This window comes from Panthera tigris, chromosome C1 (assembly GCF_018350195.1).
Source record: "Panthera tigris isolate Pti1 chromosome C1, P.tigris_Pti1_mat1.1, whole genome shotgun sequence".
Taxonomy (NCBI): domain Eukaryota; kingdom Metazoa; phylum Chordata; class Mammalia; order Carnivora; family Felidae; genus Panthera; species Panthera tigris.
The window spans coordinates 82,751,292-82,770,995 of NC_056667.1; the positions used below are offsets into that span (position 1 = coordinate 82,751,292).

General features: G+C 35.4%; 1 protein-coding gene across 6 annotated transcripts in view; it reads right to left on the reverse strand.

The window, feature by feature from the left end:
- The window catches only part of DPYD (dihydropyrimidine dehydrogenase), an 851,480-nt gene extending 845,217 nt beyond the window's left edge, over positions 1 to 6,263 (reverse strand). For all 6 annotated transcript variants that reach the window (XM_042997970.1, XM_042997965.1, XM_042997967.1 and 3 more), the window contains exon 1: positions 6,104 to 6,263. In XM_042997970.1, the coding sequence (XP_042853904.1) occupies positions 6,104 to 6,142 (39 nt within the window). In that variant the 5' untranslated portion in view covers positions 6,143 to 6,263. The remainder of the gene's footprint in view (positions 1 to 6,103) is intronic.
- Between the last annotated feature and the right edge of the window lie 13,441 nt (positions 6,264 to 19,704).

Below are 19,704 nucleotides of genomic sequence, written 5' to 3' on the forward strand. Positions count from 1 at the left end.
CACCGGTAATATTGACAAAATTAAGGAACTTTCTTATAAAATATATCTGCAAAATATATCCTCATAATTCTTTTAACTTCATTAACTCCCCCCTCTTTCACATATTTTAACAGGCTTCAATATCACTTGTTAATTTTTGGAGTTGAACAAAATTCCAGCCTAATGACATTTACATAAGACACATGATATATGCAATAATGATGTTTGAAAGAAGTACCTGGTATTTTTTTTTAATATTTATTTTTGAGAGACAGAGAGACAGAGTACGAGTTGGGGAGGGGCAGAGACAGCAGGGGACACAGAATCAGAAGCAGGCTCCAAGCTCTGAGCTGTCAGCACAGGGTCCGATGCAGGGCTTGAACTCACAGACTGCAAAATTATGACCTGAGCCGAAATCAGACGCTCAACCGACCAGAGCCACCCAGGCACCCCAGAACTACTAATATTTTAAAAATACATATTTTATGTGAAAGATGCTATCTGAGGCATTATATGTATATGACACCAGTTAATCATTACAACTATTGCATGAAATAATGAAGCATAAATCCAATTGACAGAAAAAGAAATGATAGTTCAGGAAAGAACTGACCACAATCACAAAAATTTAAAAAAAAAAAAAATGAGAGAATCAGGATTAGAACCCAGGCCTGTTTAATACAATGTTTTCTTTTTTACCATGAATTGAGGTTTGATTTTGTGAAATACAAAATAAATAACTTTAAATAAACGTACTGAGTTCCTATATCAATAAGTAGATATCTGTAGTGAACATTCTAAAAGAAAAGTAATACAATGAGTTCACACCTACTAGCATAACATTTTAATTACAAGCAATGGAAGAAGAAATAATTATAAACCATAGGAAATATACAATCCTATTAAGAGTTATCTTAGTGGTATTCCTGGCTCCAGGTTATCTGTGAATGACCACACTATTGATGTTTGAGGCCAAAAAACACTTTCTGTTTTGATATAGAGGATTAAGAGCAAATGAAGTCCTGAAGGTAAACATGTCACATTTGAAAATCAAAATCTTGACTATATATAAATTTATAATCTTAGAATGCCTTATAAAATATTTTTAAATTAAGGCAGGGTATAAATGATGTTGAAATTTTCTTACAGTTTTAAGGACTGCAGGTTTCTATTCCTATTTGTCATTGTAGACAGCTAAGAGGGAGAAAAATAAGTTGGCCAATCCTACTTTTCAATATCCTCGTTAGCTTCACTTAAAGCCTGGACCATAACAAATCTCATCATATTTTCTTTGTCATATTATTTTATAACTTTATTTTTTCAGTCTCATTGTCTTTAATTTTAGTGTTTTTAATTTTATAACAAACTTATGCTTATTAAAAATTCTCCCACAATGATCAGATAGGTTTACCTTTACAGTAAGGTCTATTTTTCAGCTCTTGCATTCTTGCCTGTTTATATACAGAGTTTGGTAAAATGCTGTATTCAAATAGTTAAGGAAAGATGATTGCTTAAAGATATCCAGTTTTCTCAGGATTTTGGCCCTAGATCTTTTTCATATTCTTATCAATTCCTTATTGCAAATGTTCAGCTTTCCAAAACTGAATTTTTCTTCCAGAATGTAAGAAAGAAGGCTACTGAATTCCAACATATTTTTACAACACTATCTGCTATGATTAAGATTAAGCAGATCCAACGTAAAAAATTCCCTAGTGATAGAGTCGTCATTAGTCATTAATCTCACAGTTTTTAATTAAACTACTAAATTGGTCACTGAATTCATGTGCAGGAGGTATAATTTCTTTTAAAAAACTATACTGAAGTATATACATCTGGCCATGCTTAACTCTAGAAATACACCTTAAAACTACAAAGAGCTGAGAGCCAAAGCATAAGAGACTCTTAAAAACTGAGAACAAACTGAGGGTTGATGGGGGGTGGGAGGGAGGGGAGGGTAGGTGATGGGCATTGAAGAGAGCATCTTTTGGGATGAGCACTGGGTGTTGTATGGAAACCAATTTGACAATAAATTTCATATATTAATAATAATAATAATAATAATAATAAATTTATTCTCTCCTTTAAAAAAAAAACTACAAGGAGCTATCATTTGGAATGAAGTATCTTCCCAAATCACACAATCAAACACATTTTTACTGCCCAGCTTAATTTCTTAGAAAGGAGAAATACTTTGAGTACGGTCGACAGGACAGTTTAAAATAGGGAGGACAAGCATATTTTTAACAATTCAAACTCACAGAACAGGTTTAAAATTTAAAAACTTTAAAAAAAATTAAAAGCTTTAGCAAGTCGAGATAGCATTTCCTTAGATTGGTGGTGCCTAATCAATAAAAGAAAGGAGACAAGAAAGAACTGTCATTTATACACTGAATAAAAAAAACATAAAAGTTTAAATAAATAAATAAATAATCCATAGCTTCTGCAAAGTTGAATCTTTATTCTCTCCTTTGGATCCATAACCCTTCCCCTTCCCAGGGACAAAAACAGTTATGATAGAGGGTATTCCGAAATATTTTCTCCCACCTCTACCAATTAATTCATAACCCCTGCCTTCCCTTTTTTCAAAATGCTCCTTAAAAATGTACTTTTCTCCCAGTTGTTTCCTTTATCCTCCCATTTTCCAAGTCCATGATTTTAGTAACTTATTTTCTTAATTAATAAGCATAGAAAATTCTCAAATGAATGGAAGCTAGAGTATAAGTAATTCAGAAACTATTTCTGTTTGACTTGAAATGCACTATGATTCTGTACACAATGGACTGAAATCCCTTCTGATTCAGGGTAAATGTGAAACACTCACTAACTGATAATTCAAGGAATGGGCCTTGACTTGTGATTGTGAAAGCATTAGAGTGGTAGGTAGCATTTGAGTTTGGCTGTAAATATTTACCAAAATTACTATTATTCAAAAAGTTAAAGGTTTCCTGTAGCTGCATACATTTTCTTTTAATTATACTTCTATAGTCTACTCTTAATTATCCATGTCAGTGGAGAGGAACAGGACACTGAACAAAATTACATTTTTCTAAAATTATTCTTACTTGCTTTTAAATGAACAGATATTGGCATTATACTGGTTATCAATTCAAACTAAATGAAGTACTGTGAAGGTACCGCTGAAGTCAGGGTAAGTGACCAGTATTGGGTATTCACCTTCTCTGAAACCTTCCCAGGAGAATTTGTATTCAAAAGTCATCCTTGACAAAATTCAGCTTTGTTCAAAATGTAATCCCATAAAGTAAGATGACTTTCAAAAGCACATAGCTACCGTTAATGATTTTAGAATACTAATTATTTCATTGGCAGGGATTTTCCTAAGATATTTGTTCATACTTTTATTTTTTAATATTTGTCCTTTTTCCTAACAAGAATATGTCAACTTGTGACATTTGTTTATTATATTTCCTATTATAATTTTCTTTATTTAACAGGTTATGAAAATATGACTCAGAGAAGCCAAGTAACCCTCCTAAAGTCACAGTTTAAAAGAACTAAACTAGACCTCAACCCAGTTAGCTCCAGATCCCAGGGTCTGAATCACATTTATGTATCAGGGAAAACAAAACAAAACAAAACAACTTCACTTCTCATGCTGCTTCTACAATTACCATAGTGACAACAATTTTTGAGTATATGAGCTAGGTTCTATTACCTAATATCTATTACTTACTAATGCATCATTGTTGTGCTTTATCTTTCAGCCTGAAATATTCCATTTTTGGGGTTTGGTGACATTCTGATTGTTTTTCATGCTCCCAATCCTTCAAACCCTGATGTGATACTTAATTAAGGCTAGACATTATGGAGTGAACACACAAGGCAACTTTACCTCAGTAACTTTTTTTCTTCAGAAATAGAGATATTTCTTGGCTGCCTCACTGAAACCTGAGATTCTGTAGGTAGCTTATGGGGAAAGTTAAATCACTATTATAGTGGGTTGTCACCATCACCTTCTGTTCTTTTCACATTTATCAAGTGAACCTGTATTTTGTTCCATACTGATTTTTTTAAGATTACTCCATGTACTTGAGACTAAAGCAATGGTCACAGTCAGATCAGTCTCTAGACAATGGTCTTAATGAATTCATTCAAGGAAAGGAAACCCAATGTACGCATTCAAATTTGATAGAAAACTGAGCTTTCATAATTCATTCTGATTCTTCAAACAAAAATCAACTTTGGTGAATCAACAGGATCAACTGAGACATCTATGCTTAAATGTGTTCCTTTAGGCTTAATGTATTTTTCTTCACTGCATTATATTTTAATGATTAATTTCATGCTCTCTGGTGGTACTATAACTCATGAATCACAGGTATTACTTTGAGAGAAAAGGAAGATACTATGTATAATGGAAGTGGTTACTGATTAAAATGTGCTGCATATATGAACTACATAAAACCTGAAAAGCCTTGAATACCACTGTTCTAAATTGTAAGTAATATCAGGCAGATTAACCCCACAGACTAAGGTTAGACTGAGGTGAGTGTAAGGGCGTGGACTTCTCAAACGGGTCTTAGTTCAAACAACGTATGAGATTAAGCTAGTAATTTAATGTTTCACTGGCATCTTTTCCTTAGTGTTCTGTGGTTAAGAACTGATTTCCAAGACAATTGCAAGAGAAATACAGAGAAAGAAATCAGTTAAGCAAATAACATACCATTCTAAAAGCCAAAGGCCACCTGCCCCCTGACACTCTCCTCTCTAAAATCAGTACTGCCTGAATGCTGTCAAAAGTTTGCTACTTAGCTTAGTTTAAAAAAAATGATTTGGTTAAATCAAAGTAATAAGGACCAAAAAGGGCTTTGACAGTGACATAAATCGAGTATCCTTCACCTTGTGCACACATGAATAAATATTGGGTTAAATATATCTTACTGATCAATATGAAATAGTAAACTATCCACAAGAGAAACCACAAGTAAATTAACCAGAGAGGTCACTACAATATAATTTGACTCTTATTACTAAAATGGATTTTTCCCAAACCAATGTATGGAGTTGGAAGAAAACATTACTACCATCTCCCAACAGAACACAAAGTTACTTCAATGACAGAGGAAAAATGTGGCATCAGCAGCTATTCTGCAAACAGGTGGTTTTAAACTTTTATTTAAGCCACTGAAAAGGACTGAGGAAAGAAAAATTTGTCATTTATAAAAAAAAAGAGAGAGAAAACATACACGTACACACATATACACACATTTTATGGGACAGGGAGACTCAAATAAAGAAAAGCCTTAAAACACAACAAAATACTAAAAAGCAGTTTATCTTAGCTCACAAACGCTGAATTGGGTATGTCTAAAAATCACTGTTTAAAATTAAATCCTTCTCATGTCAAACACAAAGGTCTTAGGAAGAATTTAAAGGAAACGGTCATGTCATTTCAGGTAGGACCTTATTCACAGGAAGAAAGATGAAATTGTTACAGAAACAGAGTGGAAAAGAGAATCAAAAACTCTTGAGAGGAGAGAAAAATACAGCTTGTTTATGGTTTTCTGATAGCACTGCATTTTTCGTGTTCTCAACAGTTTGTTCCATTCCTCCCTATGTTAAATAATTTCATAAGCATTGAAGCATTACTATGGCTAGCAGGGACGCTAGAATAGCTGACACACAGATCTCCTTTATTTCTATAGCCCACCTTTGCATATATTTAGGATTCAGCAATTGGGAGGTGGGGGCAGCAAACAGGTGCCCTGAAATGCATAGGGGTGGAGAAAGGGGAAAGTGCCTGGGTAGACTGGGTGGGAAATGGGAGCTCCTATCCTCCAGAGTCCACCTCACTGGAACTCTTGTGCTTCTTAGTCACACCATTCAGGGCAAGACAAGACAGGCTTCCTTAATCCCCTCCGAAGTAAACAGCCAGGTCCCAACCCAAAAGGCACCCCCTCCAGTCGCGGGACCCTTCCACTTCTGTCCCCCGCTGCCCGTGCCCGTGTTCTGGCTCCCTGCTCCTCTACCTCCCCCGCAGGCCTCCCACGGAGGCAAAGTTTCCCCGGTCTCCCACTCTTTCCCGAGCGACTGCCGCGGCCTCCCCAGCACCCACCGGCTGGGCCCCCCACCTCCCGCCCTTGGCGACCCGGCGCGCAGTCGGTACCTCGATGTCCGCCGAGTCCTTGCTAAGCACAGGGGCCATGGCAGTGTTTACAGCCTGAAGTCTCCTAGTGACAGACCCTCCTAGCGTCCTCAAGCTCCAGTCAGAAAGCGAAGTGACGGGAAGCCGGAGCTACCGAGTAAATAGGAAGCGGAGGGTCCGCGGCGAGGGGGCGGGGCTGGCGCTGGGAGGCCACGCCCCTGGGGCGGGGCTGCGGGCTCGGCCTCGCGGCTCCAGGCGCCCCGCACTGCCCGTGGAACGACGGGGAAAGCAGCCCGGCCCATCCCCCACGCTGGAGGCTTGTTTTCCTTCCACAGGCGGAAGGAAGGGAGGGAGCGAGAACTCGCACCCGGGACTGACCTTTGCTCTGTAAACTGTTAAAGCCTGAGCTTGGTAGGCTGGGGCCAGATGTTAGAGACCCACAGGATTAAAGGTAAAGGCAATTGGCGCTCTAAGTAACAAATTGCTCCTTTTCTTTTGCTTCCTCACGAATCCCGCAAGGTGCAGAAACATTAGCTTATGGGCAGCTGCATCTTCTGGAACTCCTCAGGGATGAGGTAGTAAACGTTCCTCTATTCATCTATCAGAAGGCGGGAGAAGGCAAGGGCGCGGGTCTTCCGACAGTGGACAAAACCCGGGAGTACGAGCGGAAACATGGTTATCAGAGGACCCAGGGAGGGAGAGGTGCAAAATTTCTACAGCCAGAAGTGGCAAGTAATAAGTGCTGTAAGTGCTGTAGGTGGTACAAAATCAAGGTTGTATCTTTGCAGGACAATCCATTCTAACGACTCCTTAAATATATGTAGATATATATTTCTAAAATGTGAAGCTCCTTTGAAGAGTGCTTTATGTTTTGTTATAGAGCTTGCTGGAGAGAGGGGAGTGATTTCCATTGAGAGATGGTCTCAATCCAGAAAACATTCATCTTTGAGTATATCTGTCTCCAGACCTCCCTCTGTTCTCCCGGTTAGATAAATACATCCTCCTCCTCTCTTCTCCCATAACTCTACCTGCTTACTTCTAGTAAGGTTTTTACCATCCTTCTTAATCCTCTTGGCTAGATTGTGAGCACCTTGGATTCAAGTATTTCCTCCATATCGTTATTCTTTCATTAGTTCATTCATCATTTCATTCAACAAATATTTATTGAACAGTTCCAATGTACCCATTGTTAGGTACTCTGGATATAATCCGTCTTCTAGATTATATTTCTAGAGTGAGAAATACCTCACTCTCACGAAGATTATACTCCTAGTAAGCAAGTAGCAAAATAGTAAGAAACAGTGATGTCTGCTTAGAAGATAAGAGAAATGGAAAAGGGTAACTGGGGTGTAAATGCTCACTACCTTGAGTGATTTGGGAAGACTTCTTTAAACAAACCATTAGATTACCTTCCAGAGCCTGGAATTTACTAGACAGAGAATGGATACATTTTCTTGAATCAAATTGTACTGCTAAGAAAAACTAGAAAGTTACATAGAAACCGTAAAATCATGTTTTCTCAAACATTTTATTCATCCCCAACCTCTCAAACTTCGACCTCCTAAAGGATCTTGGAATGTGTCTTCATTTCTCCACCTTCACTCCATCCACCAAGGTCCAGTGGTATTCCACTCTTCTACTCATACCTTACCCCTCTCCACTCTAGACTGAGTTTTAAAAAGTATTGACTCATCACACACACGCACACACAAACAGAATGAATAAATCCTTCAGTGGTTTGCATTGCACTCAGTAAATACAAACTTCCTAGTGACATCTTAATAACCCGCCCTGCCCTTCTCCAACCTCACCTATAGCCATTTTTGCCATGACTCTTTATGTACCATTCACGAAGTAATCTTCCCTTCTTCCAACCATTTCTCCTCCCTTTACACACGTCCTCCACTTGGGGGACTCTTCCCATTCTAAGCATCCTTTAGGTCTCAGAGAGGGCTTCCCTGAACTATCCCAATGAACAAGATTAGACCCACCCTGTCTCTTTTATGACATCCTACTTTTTTGTCATAGCCTGATCAAATTTTATTTGCATATTTATTTAAGTGTGACTTGTTTAATATCAGTCTTCCATTTAGAATGTAAGCTTCAGGAAAAGAAACCTTGTTGTCTAGTGGATAGTCAGCTCCTAGACCAGGACTGAAGCATAAGAGACCAAGAATAATTGGTGAGTGAGTGAACATAGTAGATCCTGAAGTTGGTTTATGCATTAAACAGTTCATTTCAGAAACTTCAGTTTCACTTTACCATGTATTCTTCTCAATGTCCCACTTACTCCTGAGAAGTAAATCACAATATATATCAATGAATTTCTACTTAAAATATGTCAAACTACTTTGCTTTTCATGAAATAATGTTCCAAAGTCAGATGTTCCTGAATCTTCCTACAGCCATACCTTAGCTACCTCCAAAGTCATCTGTGTCCTCCTGGGGATATCATATAATGTACATAAATTATAATATATGAATAATATATATATTATGTATAATGATAGTATTACAATGTATGTAACATTTATATGTGTCTGTACATACAGACACATATGTTTAAGAAAGAAAAAAGGTAAATGCATGCATACATAGGTAACATATTTATATGAATGAGATATATATATATATGCATATATATAATTATACCATATATAATCCCTTCTCCAATTTAACCTGAGAGCTTCAATAGTCAATTTCTAACCACCAGAGACAGACACTTATATGCTTTTTTAGATTGCACTCTACTGCAAGTCTTATCAGTTAGCAATCCATATTTTAGTTGTTTTATGGGTATAAGTATCCAAGTTATCCTTACGAGTTAGACACTTTATTTCCATATTTGCTTTTTATAATTATTATTCTCTTAACCCACCATAGGATAAGTTCAAAATAGCTGTCTTTCCAAGGGTGAGAGCTTCTTCAGTGACACTCAGTAATCAAATACAAAATTCAAAGTTCAAATGCTTTTTTATCACACCCCAACCTCCCCAAACAGATGTACCCTGTTCTAAGATATTTAATTAAACCAGTTAATAATATTGCTCACATGCCACACCTATATTCTGTGATCAGTGATTGATCTAATAATATTTTAAATCCATTGAAATTCCACATTAAACACAGTTGTACCTGTAAATAATCCAAGCTGTTTAAAGCTTACTGCAAATGCATTCACACCACACTTTTTAAAAGTTGTAAATTATGATGGCATTTGTCAAGCTGTCCCTCCATCTGGAAGCACAGTCAAATATCAGGTGTTCCACATTAATTTTTTTGTAGGCTTTGGAGAAATAGCTCATCTAATAGTGTACAAATTCACGAAAATGCATTTCAGCCTAATAGTTTATATTACATGAATGAATATTATTATGATGATTATTATTACTATAATCAGAAGGAAAACTTATGAGTCATCTTTCATTGCTGAAAAGTTATACAGTACCACAAATTTAGAAACACAATAAAAATGCAGATTTCCATATGCTTTCTTTTTCCCCTTGTAGCGTAGCATTAAGCTTTTTTTTTTTTTCCAGATATTCCTTGGAAGGTGCTTTTCTCCCAAAAAGTGAGACTTTAATCGTGAGACTTATTTTACCCCATCTGACTTTCTAAGGCCAGATTAACTCCTATCCAAACTGACCAAGAGGATAATGACTAAAAATCAGTTGGGTCCAAAAACCTCTAGTATTCCTACTCAAAAAGACCCTAAAGTATATATTAGTTCATATTATATGTAATAAACCTGGTATAATTTATTCAACTACATATACTATGTGTCCTTTATAAGCACACACTCACATACACATGCTACATATATATTATATATGTGCATATATATAATGCCATAAAAAAGCACAGGTAGCACCGAAACTACTAATCCCTCTCAGAAGTTTATTCAATAGTTATTTATTGAGTGCTCTTGCTTCAAGCACCATGATAGGCATTTAGTGATACCTCAGCACATATTAAAGACATTGCCCTTATTATCACAAACCTTAAGCCACTAGCTTAAAACACACACTGTCATGTACTGATTTTGAGTAAGTGGTTTAAACATGAATGGGGTTATGAGAGTTAAATGTCAAGATGTATGTGATTTTGTAAATTGTAAAATGCCATGTAATGTTAGTTAAATATTAAAAATTTAAAGATATGCCCTCTGGTGCTCATATTCTACAAAAAAGTTATTGGTCTGTGATTGACCATGAATGATTTTAGGTAAAATGTAGTGTGAATAGGAGGTTGATAGCATTATCTGACTTAAAGTGGGGGAAAATATATCCTCTAGAATGAATAATTACCTCATTACCTCGAAGCCTTTTCTTTGGACTTGTTTTTCTCTCATCAAAAGTCACCGTAATTCTAGCAACTGTCATTTAAGTTTTCAATTTGTTTTCTTGCTGAAATTGTATTATTTCATAGTTTCAAGTATATTTGTATTGGGGATTGAGACAGAACCTTGCTTTAAATTACTTCACTATTGTTCCTTTTGGTCATCTGTAGTGGATACCAGTGATGTGCCTCACAGATCTCATCCTTCCTCCCAATCCACTCAGGACTCAGATACTAATTCCCACAGCTGCTAGGAGTGTTGGTGGCCGACAGATCTCTGCTGGGTCCCTCTTTGGAAATTGCCCCTGACTAAAGAGCCATTCACCTGCAGATTATGCCTCTGCACAGGGTAGTAGATATCCAATGAGGACTGATGTGGGCCGATAAAGGCCTGGCACTTGCTTCTATTCAAGACATCTTTGCGGGCCATCCTAACTTTAGAGATCCCTTGAGGGATCCTCTGAGACATCTGTTGGGATTGCAATAAAGTTCAATTTCTCCTTCTGTCCACCTTGCTTCATCTCCTACCTCCCAAAGTCTTCATCCAGACAGTGCTTCCTAATAAACTTCCTGCATGTACATTGCTATCTCAGAGTCCACTACTGAGAGGACTAAGCTGTATTTTCACCACTGTAAGTTACTTAACAGATAGAATATATTGCATGTAAAATGTACTTAATTATCCACATGTCTGAACATAAAAAATTGACTCATATAATAAAGTCTTATTTATTTCAGTGTGCTGAAATATTTCTGTATTTGTTCATACATTTATTCATATCACAAATAACTGTGTTCCCCATATGCACTAGTTATAACAACAACAACAACAACAACAACAACAACAACAACAACAACAAAACATCAGAGACACCATGGTAAGCTAATTAGAAGTGAGCTCTGTGCTCAGGCAGCTTTCAGATGATTTAGGGAGGTGAACATTTGTCAAGTAATCATACAATAATATAATATCTACTGTCAGTAACAATATCAAGGAAAAATAGACGACTGTTCTAGAAGACAGACCTGGGAAATCAGTGAAGGACTTCTTGAGGAAATGCCCTTGCTGCTAAGATCTAAGAGACAAAGTCAAGAAGGCAAAAAGGAAGAGATCGAAAGAATTCCAGGCAAGAAAGTAACCTGTGCAAAGGCTTCTAGGCCAGACGTATCCTGATAGAAGAGAAAAGAAGCTCTGATAGGTGGAGCTGAGGCAGTGAATACTTGCTGTGCTTGACCCAAAATGTTGCCATACAGTGTTTAAGCCTTAGTTTAGGATTTTGGATTTTATCCTATAAGTATTGGGAAGCCATGGAAGTTTTTTTTTTTTTAAGCAGAGGAATGACATGATAAAATATGTATTTTTGAAGTATCACTCTGATTGCAGTGTGTGTGTAATGCATATTCATATATTCACTTGGGTGAATGTTTTAAAATCCACCAAGGCAAGCGATTTCTGGGGATGGGCTCCATTATTTCCTCCACATGCTAGCCAGGGTAGTAATCATTCTTGTCATTGGAAACCAAAATAGTGAATTTTCTACTATAGATCAATGACATTGTTATTTAATATTTTGTTACATTTACGAAGCAGAGCCCTCTGTTTTTAATCAATCTGGAAAGAAAAACCTGCACCCCAAAAAGACTTCTTTCTTGATCAGTGTCGTGTCTCTATTTCTGTTTTCCAACATAAAACTATAATGATACATTTTTAATCATCTGAATAATAAATGACATGCTGTTCTTGTAGTTTGTTTTCATGATCACCACCTTCCCTAGACTGTAAGGTCCTTGGTGATTTTGAGTGTGCCTTATCCTTTTATGCTCCATGCCTAACACAGTACCTAGTAATAGTAGGTACATAAATATGTAGGAAGCAAGTATTTATTATTATTCTAACTATGACAGAGGGTATAGAAAGACTAAAAGCAAAAAATTTTTTTTATATAGAAGCTTAATGGGCAATTCCTTTCCCCTTCAGAGTACAAGTGGTTTAAATAAATAAATAAAATAAATAAATAAATAAATAAATAAATAAATAAATAAGTAAATTTTTATCAACCAAAGTAGTAGTCAAAGAAATGCCAATTAAGTGAGATATGCTTTTTCACCTATTAGACTGGCAAAAATATTTTAAGGAGTAATTAAGGTGTAATAAAATTAACAGATTCATAATATTCAAAATGAGTAAACACTTGGTACAGTATATAGGTAGAGCAGTTCAGCAATATATAGCCAAACTTTAAACGTGTGCATTTCCTTTGACCTAAGAACTTCATTTCTGATACTGTCATCTTAAGAGAACAACTATGCTATATGCAAAAGTAACCTAAGATATGGCTCATTCCAAAGTTCTTTGTGAAAAAATAAAAAGGTACTAACATAGATTTCCTACAAAAGGTGACTGATTAACAACTGTAATGAATCGATACAATTCAGTTTCATTCAATTTTATGCAGTGTTTAGAAATAAGGTAGTAGAATATTAACATCAAAGATACTGACAATCTATCCAACAGCATATGAGATTATAGGGTTTAAAAATACATGGATGAGTAACAAACATGTATTAGTTAATTGTAAAGAAAAGTAAAAGTTATTTTTAAAACTCCATTGTATTATGAGCAAATACAGAAGCACATTTACCTTTTATAAATTTAAATGTGTATATATGCACATAAGACCCTTATTATTCATGCTATGGTGTTTGGCACATGTTAGGCACTCTATAATTTATATATGAAGTATTTTATATGAAAAACTGAACCCAAAATTATCTATAATGTTCTATAATCCATTATATGAAAATAATCATTAATATCATCACATTCCTGGTTGAAAAGTTTTAAGCATTATGGGACCTGGCAAATAGAATTATGAACACCATCATAGTCCTGGGTAAAATTTTTTAAGATATAGAAGCTGGCAAATAGTGAGAACTACTTAAGCATTATCTAACTAGACAAAGTAATCTGAGTGTTTGAATAATGTCCTATCACAAAATAGTCATTTCCGTGATTTAATTTCCAAAACAATAACCCTGTCAGTCTTTTGCTCCAAACCCATTATATGGCTTGCCATTTCACTCAGTAGAAAAAAATTCCATATAGTGGCCTGTAAGATATAAATAATATAGCTGCTTATTTTCTCTTTCTAATTCCTCTACTTTTGTTTACTCTAACTCCATTCACACAGGCTTTTCCGCTTCTTGCTTCCTCTGCCTCCAGTGACATTCTACCAGATATTTTGATGGCTACCTTGTCATCAGCTTCGAGGATTTACATAAAATTCGCCTTTTTGGTAAGTTCTTCTATGACCACCACTTTTAAAATTGGAGCTTGCATTTCTTACATTCACTATCCCCACATTCCTGATTTATTTTTCTTCATAGTACTTCGTATAAACTGACATTCTATTTGTTTTAATTATGTGATTATTCACTGTCTACATTTTCCTACCTAAATGTAAATTTTGTAGGGGTTTTTTATTCACTGCTGTATCCCCACTCTGGACCAATGGCTAGCACATTGTATATGCTCAACAAATATTTGGATGAATGCTACTAGGTTATAATACCTTAACATCTTTTATACTTCCATACAAGCATTTAATATTGAACATTATGCATTTGTGTGTCTGTCTCCCCACTAAAAGGAATTGTTCAAGTGCAAGGACTATATCTTATTGATCTTTGAACCCTTCAGTTTATATAATATCTGGAAATAGGTAAGTGTGCTCTAATATATGTTGATGGAGCAAACAAATGAACTAAAACTCAGCCGTCTGTGTACTTTTCAAGTAGCACTTGCTTCAGTGCATCTTCTGATGTTTAAAAATTGAAATTTATTATGTATGCCAATCAGAGAAACTCTAAGCTAGAGGCTTACTCTGAAACATATTTTCTGTTCTCATTCTTGTCTTAGCAACTCACTTGGCAGTATTTGGTAAGTATAATTACCCATGTAAAATACTTAGAATATTTTCAATAAATTTGAAAATATTTTACATTTCCTTATTTCATGTCTTAAACATATGCAAAGAGTTTCATTAAATTTTAATTTTTTCAAGTATTCTGAGCATTATCTTCTCCATCTATTGAAAATGTTCTTTGTCTTTTTTTTTAATATTTGCATTCAATTTGCAGAGTGCAAGGGAATGATTGGTAGTTTGTATCTTAGGCAAAATAACCAATCATAAAATATTTTAACATTCTTTTAGAAACTAATATATTACATGTTTATACCATTGGATGTTATGTGTGTGTCTACGTGTATGTATATACATATACATGTACATATGCATATGCATATACATACACATACATATACAGCATATACGTATACATCCGCCCAGCATACTTTTCAGTCTATTACTCTGTTTATTGTCATCACTGAACTCATAAATTTCAACAGTCTTCTTTTAGGCTTCAATTGAAAGAACTCCCACTCTTTTTTTTTTTCTTCTTCTTTTCCTTTTTTTGGAAGGTGGGGTAGGGTGGAGGGGTGGGGGATGCTGATTAGTATGACTCTTCCAAGTAGCGCAAATACATTTCACAATGTGATCTTTGATAAATGTCCAAATGGATTTTAAAACTAAATTGAACTGCTTTTTATTGAGCCCATAATTTATTCCAGCCATCTGTGTCACACACACAAAAGTTTGTTTCTTAAGGGCTTTCTGATATTTTTTGTCCCCCTCAGCAACACCATTAGGATATAACAACATTAACATATTTCAGGATTGACTTTGGCCCCCTAAAGAATATAATACCTCTTTCAGTCAATAAACATTTTCAACACAACTATTTGCAATTTGGAGATTAAAAAATATGGAACCAAAATCATTCTTTTGGCATCATACTTTCTATTTAAAGGCCACCAAATGTTTCTTTCTGAGAGATTGTATTGAGCGGTTAGGATCTTGGCATCCACTATTGTTTTAGGGAAAGATTTTCCTGGCCCACACTTGTTGTTGCTGGATAATGAATGACTAGAGTATATGGACAGAGCCACCTTCCCATCTGTACTAGTCTTAACTACCATTGATTGCTGTGTTGCGTCCTCTGTTGAACCATGCATACTTAATCATTAATTTTACTTAGAGCTAATAAAAATACCTCTCTTCGTTGATCATCTATTGTGTACCTAGGACATCACAAATATTTCTGATTTAATCATCACAATAATCTGAATTTAAACATAGAGAAATTCATTCTTATATATTTTATTGGAATTTCTGATGACTAGTTTTTTGTAGGAATTACTAAAACAATACTAGAAATTTGTGGATTTAGTTTAAGTGCATTGTAATTTATAAAGTGCATTTTTAGTTTTCTTCATAGAGAATGATACTTTTAAAGTTCCTACTTTGCTAAACAGTGCATTAGACTTGATGTTAATTATCACAGTGTAAGGAAGACAGGCTTAGTAAGATTAACCATAGTTTCACAAGATTTGTAGGTAACTGAGCCTGCCCAGGACTCTTTCACTCAATATACCTTCTATATTGTTATTCGGCCTTAAATATAGTAGTAGCCTGTGATCCCCCACAGAATCTGTCTATCTAGCTAGCTATCTTCTATTCTATTCTATTCTATTCTATTCTATTCTATTCTATTCTATCCTATTCTATTCTGTCTGTGACCTATAATAATCCTGATGTATGGGAAATCATATTATCTCTATCATGGCTTTTCTGTGCTATAATATGAAACATTTCATATATATGACTACATATAAGAAACAGATATGACTGTATCAACTATATCCTAAGTAAATACATATATTTGTGGTTGGTACATACAGTAAATCCATGCCTAGGTGATGAGCTCTATTAGAAACTTTCATGCTAATATAATGTGTTAAATACTGTGTCATCTTTCTCCCATCATTTGAACTTAGCTAAATTGCTAAACATATAACATGAATTTCTAAAAAGCTCGTATCATGCATTGATGCAAGAAGTAAATTCTACTTGAAAATAGATTGTTCTGAGAATAAGAAAAGTGTGGCTAAGGTGATAAAAATAGAGATAGATGAAAGAATTTGAGATCATTTAATGTAGAGAAGATAAAGCTAGTTCAGTTTATTTTTTCATATTTATATAAGCTTTTTTTGATAGTAACAGCAAGCAATTGTTTTCTACTTTGACATCAGATCAGGAAATAGGCTTAATAAATTATGAGACAGTTTAATTGGAGATAAGAAAGACAACCTCTATACCAAAGTAATAAAACATTAGCATTGACTACTAAGTAAGATATTAAGCATTTATACCTGGAAATCTGCAAAAAGGACATAAACAACCATGTATCCCTGCCAGAGAAAGGCAAGCTTCTGGACAATAGGATCTCAAGTTGTCTTTCCTAATTTTTTGTTTTATAGATATCACTCTTTCCTTACTTTTCTTCCAGCTTTCTCTGCTACTTATAACAATACATTAAGCAGTAACAATTTCTGGCTTTTACTTTTAAACACATCTGATTATAAGAATATTAACTGCAGTTTCTCTTTTACCTTCCATTGTCAAGAAGTGAAAACAGGGGCACTTGGCTCAGTTGGTTAAGCATCCAGATTCAGCTCAGGTCATTAATCTCAGAGGTTCCTGGGTTCAAGGCTCACATCAGGCTCTGTGCTGATAGCTCAGAGCCTGGAGCCTGCTTTGGATTCTGTGACTCCTCTCTCTATGTCCCTCCCCTGCTCATGCTCTGTCTCTGTCTGTCTCAAAATTAAATAAAACATTAAAAAAAATTTTTTAAAGAGGTGAAAACGGTGATACATCAGCCAGTTTTTCAGGAAGAATACATATTCCAAGGTAGATCACATTTATAATGTATCCTTTAACATACATATAGCAACTAGATGGGTGGTTAAAATCCTATCTAAATAATAATACTCCCTTGTTCAAAGCCTATCAAGGGGTACCTAGATGACTCGGTTAAGCAGTGACTTCTGCTTGGGTCAAGATCTCCTTGTTTGTGGGTTCGAGCCCTGCATTCAGGCTCTCTGCTGTCAGCAGAGAGCCTGCTTTAGATCCTCTTTCCCCTCTCGTGCTCTCTCCCTCTCTGTTTCTCAAAACTAAAATAAAAATAAAAAAAAAATATCAAGGCTTCTCATTGAAACTTAAGTAAATTCCACATTCCTTAGAATGGTCTATAAGGCCGACCTTTCTGAATATCCCTATATCTCTGATTTCATTCCCTCCCTTTCTTTTCCAGTTCATGCCACTTCAACCACTCTGGACTTAACCATTTGTCCAATATACCAAATTCTCAGCTCTTTCTATTCTTTGTCCTTGGATTAACACCAACGTGATACAGAACAGGTGACCATTCAGCAATGTTGCATCAGGATATTCTACACATAGGGAATAGCAAGTATAAAGCTGTAAATTCTCTCTTTCTGTCATTTTCTCCTGAACATGCATAGACAAACATACATATCAATGTCATTCTCTTTCTTCTGAATATTTTTCTTTGCTGCATACACAGTGACATTATATCTGTATTTGTATACTTGCTTATTGTCAGCTTCTCCTTCCATATCATGAGTACTGTGATCAAGGACTGTTGACTTTTTTATTCTCTACTGTATTGCCCGTACCTAGAATAGTGTCTGGCACATGATAGACATTTAATAAATCAACCTTTCACTTCACTTTCAATTTGAAAGTAGACATTATTTCTGCAATGGCAAAATCTGATGAAAAAAATATTATTTATAGTTGCAACTATAGCCAAAGTCAGTGTATTTGTGACTGAATATTATGCTTCCCATCCTTATAGGTTACCGTCATGAAAAGAGAACTGTAGTCTGGAGGTATAGTGGGAAGTACAATTTGCAGAAATCATATCATTTATTCTTTCTAAAACGAATCAAGGCTTATTGTCTTAGATAAAAATATATTATAAAAAAACTTATAGGTGAGCCTCCTTTCTTCATATAAGAAAATACTTTATGCTTAAAGAATGTGATTCACTCTCTGATGTGAGAAGAATTTATTCCATTCCCTGTCTGAGAATTTCATTGCCATTTGCATGTTGCCTGGAATACAAATTGTACTTAGTAATCAATCAGTGTTTAATTGCGCTCAAGTAAACCCTTGTAATCAGACTTGCTGTAAAAATGTTAAGGTGTGCAAAAAGCATAAGGTGGCATTTTCCCCTCCTTCTTATTATGGCTGTGTAACTTCCATTAATACTAATAGGAGGCACAGCTGGTCGTCAACAGGAGATTACAGGTTGCTGCTTAAATCGTATTTTATTTTTATACCTTGGCAAGATTTATGTATTGAAATCAGGTGGCCAGATTTTTGCTGTTGTTAAGAAAGCTTTTACTCTGAAAGAATGAGATTGGGGGAGGGAAATTGAGTTTCAAATTTTTTATTTTAGGAATATAAAGACTCGAAATCCAAGCAGCAGCTTGTCCTTATACAGCAAGTCTGTCTTATTCTTTAGCACCAGCTGGAGTCCCATTTCTAATTTGCTGTGAAGAATTAAGTGATTTGAGACCCATACCCTGGAGTATTTGACCTCCAATGTCAACCAGCTAGCTTGCAATTCCCTTGGCTGGAAAGTTTCTCCAGAATTGATTTGAACTAACATCAGTTAAAATACTCTGCAATTTGGTAGTAAATATCACTGCAAATCTGAGTACAACTTTATAGCCATGAAAATAAACACACTGTAGAATATTAAGGAAAAGAGTTTAGGAAACATGAAAAGCCTTGGTGATCAGAAATGTGACAAAGAACCTTTCACCTCACAATCATTAGTTTGAGTTTTGCACAATTGGGTGGCTTACTGGCTGAAGACAGTTGTTTGTAGCATATGTGAGCTATGTCGGTGCTCTCATACTCATTTCTTTTTGGTCAGATCCATTTGTCATAAAACAGCTATTCCTGTCATTCTCAAATGCCATGGTGTTGACAATCCTGAAGGAGAATAGAAATACTAATAAGGACAGAGTTAGGGCAGTATCCTCATTACTCCAAATGCAAGTCGAAGTCTCCTTTCATCTCAGTCTTGTTTTTCTTATATTGTTGTCCTCATCTGGATTGTTGTCCATTTTTCTCAACACAAAATCTAGCCTTTCAAATCATTTAACTCATTTATTCTCCCTCTCCATTATACTTCTCTCAATAATTCATGTGATTAGTACATTTTTCTCATCCCTGACCTTGTTTGGTTTCTAGTTACCTGATAGTAGATAGATTACTAGTGTGAGTAATGCTATTGTAGATGGGAGAAAAAATGTCACCATCTCCATAACTCTTGTTCAACAACTCTAT